Here is a 9,252-nt window from a genome sequence, read left to right on the forward strand (position 1 = left end):
GAAAAATACTTAATGACATGAAGAAAGTTTGCTATTAATACTAAGGTGATATTAATTTTCATTTGGTTTAAAATGCATACATAAAAAGCCAAAAATTAAAAACACATAATATAGATCTGAATATAAGTATAGTTGTATCAATTAGTAAGACTGGATGTGATTTTATTTCATCTGTTGCATATTTCAGCATTCTTGCAATTGTCTGTGTCCTATTATTCAGTTCCCATCACTTCAAGAAACAAGTACACACACACACAAAAAAAATTCAAGAATATGGAAAGACAGATTGAGCACATTCTTGAATTAAATTAGTGCATGAGGGCCCTGTAAAGTAACCAAAGTCAGATCGGGTACTAATACTTTCTAAGCATAAAAGGTTGAAGTTCTGTCACTGTGGGGGTCGGGAAGGAGATCATTTGAGCAAGAGAGTAGAAATCTTATTAGAAAAATGATGTTTTATAGTTCAATGAAATTTCAGAACAAGAGATGTGTTATATTTATTTCTAAAGTGCTCTAGAACAAAGAAATTCAGAAAACAAAGTAGTTGAACTGTAATCTAATATGGAGAACATTCTTGATATACCTAATCCTCAAGACTAGACATACTCCTTCTTTTCTAGCTAGTTTTGGAGAAGTAGAGAAGAAAAGCCTATGATTCTGTATTCCATTTTTGTAACGTCCACTGAAGAAACAGCCACTTGTAAATCGCTGTCACTTGGATAAACCATTGAGTGAAGAAGTGGAAGGAAAACGAATATTACAGGGAGAAGGCTAGAAGTTGACAGGGGAAGAGGAGGTAAGGAGGAGATGGCTTGAGGAATGTCAGGCGCCAGGTGGGACATCTTTCATATTCCAAGTACTAGCCAGCAGACCAAGGCTTTGAATGGTGTCAGGGGGTGACTTTAGCAAGCAAAGCAGCACGCCTCTCCGTTTTCCATTTCGGCCTTGCTCTCCTCCATCCTCTTTTGTTTGGTTTGGAGTTTTTACATGGAAGCCTAGAGCAAACTGTTTCTTGCACATTTTCCATGATTGCTCATGCAAACTCGGAAAAGTACGAGGAGTATAGATTCAATCTCCTCCAGCTACTCAGCTTGTGGCAGATCCAATGTAGACAATGGTACAAGAAAGACCCACTCAGGATGCTTTTGCCAGAGGAAAATGGGCTGATTTCCTTGATAATAACTCTTTGAGGAAAAGAAGGAGGAGGAGGAGAAAGGAGAAAGAAGAGGAAGAGGTGGAGGAGGAAAAGGAACTGTGAGCTACTACAATTAAATGTAATGTACAATAAACATAATATATATTCATTTACAAAAAAAAAGAAAAAAAACAACCAAAAAGCAAAAAATAACCTGCTATGTTTTCTGAAATTAAGGAAGATGCATACCAAATATTTGGAGTTTGCTTTTTAAGATTATTTTCTTAGATTTTAGAGGTAAATACTTATGAAATAAAATCCATCTTATTAAAAAAAAAATGGGATAATGGGATGTAGAGCCAGAGATTATCTATGAAGGCTGAGTTTGGTCCCAGGGGCATTCCACCTCTGAGCTACAGCTCCAGTCTTTTCTATTTCTAATTTTAAGTTGCTGAGGTTGGCTTCAAACTTTCAATCCTCTCAACCCAGCCTCCAAGTCACTGGTATCGTTATATCGCAGGGATGTGCCATTGTGCCCAACCCCAGTTCTGTGATTCTAATGGTATGTGATAACAGGATGAAAACCCAAATGGAGAATACAAAGAACCAAAGAGAATAAAAATCTGTGATAAGTTTTCTTCCTGAAAAATCTTAGTAATTACACATACATGGGTGGTTAAACGTTATCAGCAGTGTTCTCTGTTAGGACACAGACTTATATGAGTGGTAAGAGGAGATACAGGGACACCTTTTGTGATCGGTGACATTATTCAAAGTAAGCAAGATAGAATTCCAATAAAAAAAATCCTACTGAGATAGACCACTAAGAATGGGGAGGCCGGGGAGTGGGGATATGAACTCAGACCTCCACCAGGAGGAGATTTGAAACCAGCCTATGCTTGGACACCGCCCCCCTTCCCTGACACTAGGACAGGAGGTTGGACTTGTCTTGTGTTTCCAGGATTTGAAAGCCTTCTGCCCACAGCAAATAGCAAAACCACAGAAAACAACAACTATATAAAACTCAGTGAAGTCACTCGGTATTCATTGCCATGATACGTTTATTGAATAGAGACTTTGCTATGTCATCTTCTAATGTAAACAAACAACAGAAGGTTCCAGCCTCTGGTGATTCGGGTACCTTGAAGGATCTGATGGTGTTCACACAGATTTTAGCAGCATTCTGAACACATAAGCCTTCCTGTGTACAAATACTCCAGCCTCAGAGGAGGCTGAGGCCTGGATCCCTGTCACCCACCCTGGAAGGGAACACTCAGGCACCAGGTCCCTGGAGGGATTTTAATTACCCCGACTAGCAGGGCTCTGCACAGAGGACAGAGACACATTCAAACTGCAAGGGGTTTGAGTCAAATAAATAAATACACTAGAAAAAAAACGACATATATTTATAAAAACTGGCCTATGACAATTGATTTGGGGTGACAGGGGCTAGTTCGCTCTGTATTTTGAGAGACCAGAACATACACGGGGTAGTCCAGATAATGAATTTGGTTAAAGACACAGGATATGATTAACTTTCTGTTACTGGTGTTGATTTTCTAATTGGTTCTTCATTGCGGTCTCAGGTTCATAGAAACTCTTTGTGGAGGGGTGGGGGGGTGGGATTTTCTTTCAGATGACCTGATGTGAAGACTTTCATGCATTAATCATCTTAGTGATTAGTCATCCGGTGGTCCCAGACCTCATCCTCAGTGGAAGCACAGGGACCTGTCCCTCAGATGTGGCTCTTCAGTGAGCAGATGATAAGAGGGTCTGTGTTTGTCCCTTCATTTGGGAGGCAAGGGGAAAAGATAGGCCTGAGAGCTTCTTGGAAAGAGGCTGGAGGGAAGCTGTAGATGAGGGACTCGTCTGTCACATTGTAGAATGCTATGTGTCCAGATTCATAGTCTAAGAAAACACCAACCTTATTCACAGGCTCTTGGACATGTTGCCCTTTCAAAGGTGATGAGACCCAGAGACTATAATCCTCTCCAATTTTTAAACCTATAAGTGAAAAGAGGTCCCCAGGGGGCTTTGGCAGGTTTCCCTTTCTGTTCACGGAGTCCTTGCAGATGCCCACCTCCCACTCGGTCTTGTTTCCCACTTCCACCTCCCAATAGTGTCTTCCGTGGGTGAAGAACTGAGCTCCCAGCACCGTCGCAGACTGGTCAAATCTTTCTGGGTTGTCAGGTAACTGCTGTCTGATTCCTCCATATCTCACACTTTTCAGATCCTCAGACAAGACTAGATAGGCATTGGCAGTTGCTGGGTCCAGAGTTATCTCTGCTGCAAAAGGAGAAAAGAATGAATTTTCCCTTAGCATTCTTGAAAACCATCCTCCAAACGTGGTACTCACGCTAAATTCTTAGTATTTACTCCTATTCTTTAAGTGCAATGTAAGAGAGCATTGTGTTTACAACAGAATCTCTGGGCTCATTTCATTGTTCTGCAAAACTAACAGCGAATCTCCAAAAAGAAGCAGACAAGAGTCAGATGGAGAAAGATGATTAGCCTACCCTAGAGGGAGAGAGGAAACTCTAGATAGAGGAATGGAAATTGTTCTGTTTACCAGACAGGTTTAGAACTCAGAACCCTTTATCCACAACAGGATGCCCCTTTGCAGCTTTTATTCATGTTAGCCATGTTTGATTCTGGTTTTTCAGTTTGGATGAGAAAGAAATATAGGCAATTATCATTTACTAAACTCTCTCTAACATGCCAATCAGTTTCTATGCATTATCTCATTTAATCATATGGGTATTATTACCTTTTCTCATTTATGTGAAAAAGAAAACTAAGGTTCATAAAGATTTGGAAACTCCGTCAAATGACACTTACACGTAAATAAGAATTCCTAATCAGTATTTTCCATTATAACATGTTCGAATGTAGGTTCATAAGAGTTAGTGCAACTTCCAGTGACATTTTAATGAAGCACACTGTGGGCCAGTGGGAAGCCTCCTCTCCCAGCCTCCTGGGAGGAGGTCACAGAGAGGCTTCCAACTTACACTAACTCTCCAGACACTATAATACAACTTTATACTTTTATTTATGAACTAAAGTCCAACCAGATCTACTTATCTGCGTGACGAATGTCTAACCCTTCAATTGTACAGAAGATTCTATGAAAGCAAAGACAATTTTAGCCTTATTCATCATTGTGAGCAAGCTCAGAGCTCAATAGCATAGTACTGGGCACAGAGTAGACACTTATCAGATATTTGTTGAGTCCAAAGTTCATTAAGCCTGTCTTTGAATTCAGATTGTCCACAAGATCAAACTGAAAATTAATGCTGATCTGACTTGGTCTCAGCCAATCTAAATATATGGAGCATGTTAAAAGAATAGTTTTTAATGTTCCCTCACTGGGATTTAAAAGTTTAAATCAGTTTTTATTCTAACAAAACAGAGCTAGAAATGCAGAAACTTCTGCAGAGAGGTATATATGTGCATGCACAGGGGATGGATAACCTATGGATGGACAACCCAGAACAATAGAAACAAAGGAAGGACGAGGAGTCCTTAGATAGAACACAAAGCCAGATAGAATCAAGTCTCACTTCTTCTCTCGGATCAAGCACTGACATGGTCTGTGGCCCCAGCCTGGTGTTTAGTACAGGGTCAGGATAACTGCACTTAGAATCTAACATTGGTTGGTGAATATTTTATATTGGACAAAGCTGCCCAAGAGATGGGTTCTGCATCCCTTAACATAGACTGAAGTTAAAGGTGGAAGTCCCTGGAGGTTTGGCAAATCAGGCTGACTTACTGCTGAATTTTCTTAGCATCTCCCTCATTCCAGTGATGTGGCACAGACTCAGTTCTGTGGCAGTGGCCTCTGGACACTGAAGCAGGAGTGACTCGCTCCTACAAGAGAGCAGAGACCTTCACTCTCTCTCTCCTTGACACAGGACCTCGTCCCTCTTGAGAGTCCATCTCATCTAGCCCCCACAGCATAGATGACTTATGTCATCCCCCGATCCATTTCATCAGTGTCATAGCCCCGTCCAAGATGGAACTGAACGTGTGACCGAAACCTACCTTTCCAGGGCTCCTCTTATTTCCTAAGGGTATAAAAGGAAAAAAGGTTAGCATTGGTTCATTTTGACCACCAGGAAAGATGAGTTCATTTTAGACATTGTCCTTTGCAAAAGGTCACAGAAACCACTTCCCATGGTCCCAGCGCACTCTGAGAAGAAGCACATAGGACAGGGGAAAAACAAAAAACAAAACACCAGTTTCTTCTAGGGGTAGTTTTTGGTGAAAATGAGATGTTTCTCACAGTGATTAAAAATATTTTGTTTTGTTTTGTTTTGTTTTTCTGAAGACAAATGACTCACAAACATAGTGAGATTACATATTTTGTTCTTTTACTCATAACATCACTTTGTCAAAGAACCTGTTGTCAACAAAGGAGTCAAATAGTAGTCTCATTATCTGATGCCTCAGGGAGGCAGAGATGAGAAAAAATAAAAAAAAAATTTTAAAAAAGGGAAATGGCCCAATGAGAGCTGAGACAATCTATGTGAAGTCGAAGTGCTTTTTTATTGTTTTTTGTTTTGTTTTTTTGAGGGCACAAAATTAAATAGTAGCATCCTGTGGACCAGTCCAAGAAACAGACCTGAAGCTGGTGTTGGCTCACCTGGCTTACATTGGAGAAGGTTCTGGAGAATGCCTAGGAAGGCAGAAGAGCAACGATGGAAAGGAAAATGGTTTGAGCACACAGAATACCTAGGTCTTGCCACCTATTAGCTGTTTTAAACGCAAATTACCCTATTAAATAAGTGCTATTATGCACCCATTTTGTAGATGACAATCATCTATAGTCTATATCATAATACTATTTATCTTCGTCAGGTCTTGGAGAAGATTATATTTAGTGTGCTCAGGACATAGTAAATCCTCATTAATAAACTTAACAAAGTATTTGACAAAGCTGAGCTTGCAAGGAGGCAGACACTGAAGAGTTTGTTTGGGTAGATCTTTTTTTTTTATTCCTTCTTCCTCCTTTTCAATACTTTTACTGACATATAGAATGTCAGTTCTTTGGGGGAAATAACTTTTAAAGCAGAACTTAGTTTTTAGGTAGATAGAGAAAAATATTTCTATGACTATTTTTTTTTTCAGTTCTAGGGATTAAACCCAGGGCCTCATGCATGCTGGGCTAATGCCCTAACACTGGGCTACAGACCCAACACTAATTCTTCTAACACTCTCCTGAATTTTATTCTCACCTCAAAAGATTCAAAAGCTGAGTTCTGACATGTAGACTCTATCTGTCCAATCATTTTGCTTAAGCTTCTGATTTGCTGGGTGAGCTGGATCTCGTTGTCCCTCAGTTTCTTCATGTTCTCTCTTTCCTCCTTTTCTAGTAGCTGGAGCTGGAGCTGTTCCTCCTCCTTCAGGAACTGGTGCATTTTCATATATTCTGACACAACAACCTGTTTACAAGTTTTTGTCTCTTCCTGGCATCACACAGGTGCACAGGCACACACACAGACAATATAAGAAAATTAGTAACGGAAACACTCCTAGATGTCCACAGATTTTTAATCCTTACAGAGTCCTACAGTAACAATTCTTGAAACCATGTACATAAGACACATCTTCTATTGACTAGCTCCGTGGAAAGTTTAATGTTTTCAAAGATGTACATGCAACACACACAATAAAATCAAAAGCAAAACTTCTGTTCCCAGGAGCTATCATTCTACTAGAGGAAACCAAAGACAAACAAACAAACAAATAAAAACATGACAGGTGATAATCAGTACTATGATTTTTTAAAAAATAAAGCAAAATTAACAAAAGAGAAACTTGTGAAAAATGCAAGTATTCATTTATTCGACAGATACTTATTCAATGAAACTAGGCATTTGGTCACATACTAGACATAGAAATGTACATCACAAATATTTGTACTTCAGAACTCAAAGTCTGCAGAAGCAATGGCACATGCCTGTAATCCCAGCGGCTCAGGAGGCTGAAGCAGGAGGACTGCAAGTTCAAAGCCAGCCTCAGCAAAATTGAGGCACCAAGCAACTCAGTGAAATCCTGTATTTAAATAAAATACCAAATAGGACTGGGGATGTGGCTTAATGGCCAAATGCCCCTGAGTTCAATCCCGGTACCCACCCCCTAAAAAAAAGAGAACTCAAACTCTATTAGGAGGTTTAAACACCCATATATATTTTTTTAGATCTAATTAAGTATGTAGTTCTTTGCTTTAACTGCTAGGCAACTCAAATCTGAATCAGTGATTAAGCTTAGGTATTTATTCAGGTTTAATTCAAGCTACTATTCTGCATTTACATTCCTTTATCTTCATGTACTTTTTTTTTTTTGTACTGGGGATTGAACTGGTGCACTCAACCACTGAGCCACATCCCCAGAGCTATTTTGTAATTGATTTAGAGACAGGGTCTCACTGAGTTGCTCAGCACCTTGCTGTTGCTGAGACTGGCTTTGAACTCACAATCCTCCTGTCTTTGAACTCACAAGCCTCCCCAGCCGCAGGGATTACAGGTGAGCACCACTGTGCCTGGCCTCTCTTCAATTACTTTTAATTTGCATTCTCTCTCTCTCTCTTTTTTTTTTTTTTCCTAAAAACATTTGAGACATTTCTTTTAAAATTTATTTCCATCCTATATTATATGACTAAGTATAACGTGTGCTTTTTTTGATAATTATAATCAGAGCCATAATAGAGGTAACCAAAATTGTCTAGATGCACAAAGAAGAAGATAAAAAAAAAAAAAAAGTCTGCCTGGGGGAGGTTGAACTTGAGCTGGATTGTGAGATTGCCAAGTGGACAAGCAGAGGTGGGCAGCCTTAAGTAAGAAACTCAGGGGAGGGGAGGGGAGGGGGGATAGTAGAGCATAGGAAAGGCAGCAGAATACAACAGACACTAGTATGGCAGTATGTAAAAAAGTGGATGTGGAACCAATGTGAATCTGCAATCTGTATACGGGGTAAAAATGGGAGTTCATAATCTGCTTGAATCAATTTATGAAATATGATATGTCAAGAGCTTTGTAATGTTTTGAACAACTAATAATAAAAAAAAAGAGTAAAAAAAAAAAAGTAAGAAACTCAATTTGTGGGACCAGGACCAGAAACAATTGCCTTATGGCTCTCTGACATTTCACCATGTATCTCTATAGCCTTCCTCAAAGGATCATACACAAGCATAAAAATAAGACAAATACTGACCTTACACAATATCACTCTCTCCCTCTCGTGGGTCAGTATAGCCTGAGATTCCTTCCTCTTTTTACGCAGAAGACTTAGGATCTCCCGGAGTTTCTCCTGCAATAAAGACAAACTCAGTGGCTAATGAGCAGAGCACCAAGTTGTAAAGAGACGTGAAAACTAATAACAAGAGGATGCCTGGGGGCCTGATTGGTCCTAGATTAATATCGAGCAGCCAATCTTACTCTGTGTTGCTCCTCAGCCTCACTCGAGAGATACACTCTGTTTATTCCATGACTCTGGCTTGCAAAAACATTTACACTCTGCTCATCATCAGAGAACACTCTAGTGGAGGATAGTCTGCCACAGGTGCCTGGTTCCTCCTCATTCTGCAGCACCTGGGATCTGAGCTGCCTGCCGATGCTAGCCAGTCTCCCCAGTCGCTCATTGGGCTGGAAATGAGGGCCCCCCAAAGTCCTCCAACACTCAGGACAAGATAAAAGTGTGTTTTGTTCCTCCCAGCTCTTAAGGAGACACCTCAGGCAAAAGCTATGTCCACACTCAGTGGTCACTGGGCTGCTGAAATAGTCCAAGCAGATGAAGCAGGTGAGTTCTTCCCTGAGATTCTCCATCAAATCTGCCGTAGACATTTTGTCAAGAATGGACATCCTGGCAAATTTACACTTCTGTTCTGGGATTAGAGAAGCCCTTCTTGTGGTTCTATTGTTTTGAATAACAAGTGGGCGATCTGTTGCTTTGTTGTTAAGACACTCTTACTCTCCCCTGGGCCTCATTTCTTCAATTGACATGTACTCTCTCAGCACAAAGCCAATTATGACTTAATGTGGAATTCCTGTACACTAGGTTCATCATCGACCCCAAAGTTTTATTGAATCTCTCTCTACGAAAGCCACCCACTGCATTCT

At 40.2% G+C, this 9,252-nt stretch overlaps 1 protein-coding gene across 1 annotated transcript; it reads right to left on the reverse strand.

Annotated features, from left to right (window-relative positions):
- Positions 1 to 2,870: 2,870 nt before the first annotated feature.
- Triml1 (tripartite motif family like 1) lies at positions 2,871 to 8,994 on the reverse strand. The gene is made up of 6 exons (XM_015486051.1): positions 8,572 to 8,994; positions 8,348 to 8,443; positions 6,370 to 6,600; positions 5,177 to 5,199; positions 4,905 to 5,002; positions 2,871 to 3,421 (listed from the first exon to the last, which is right to left on the reverse strand). Exons 1-6 carry the CDS (start codon positions 8,992 to 8,994, stop codon positions 2,871 to 2,873), a joined length of 1,422 nt encoding a protein of 473 aa, XP_015341537.1.
- Positions 8,995 to 9,252: the final 258 nt, after the last annotated feature.

Source organism: Marmota marmota, unplaced genomic scaffold (assembly GCF_001458135.2).
Source record: "Marmota marmota marmota unplaced genomic scaffold, marMar, whole genome shotgun sequence".
NCBI classification, from domain to species: Eukaryota; Metazoa; Chordata; class Mammalia; order Rodentia; family Sciuridae; genus Marmota; species Marmota marmota.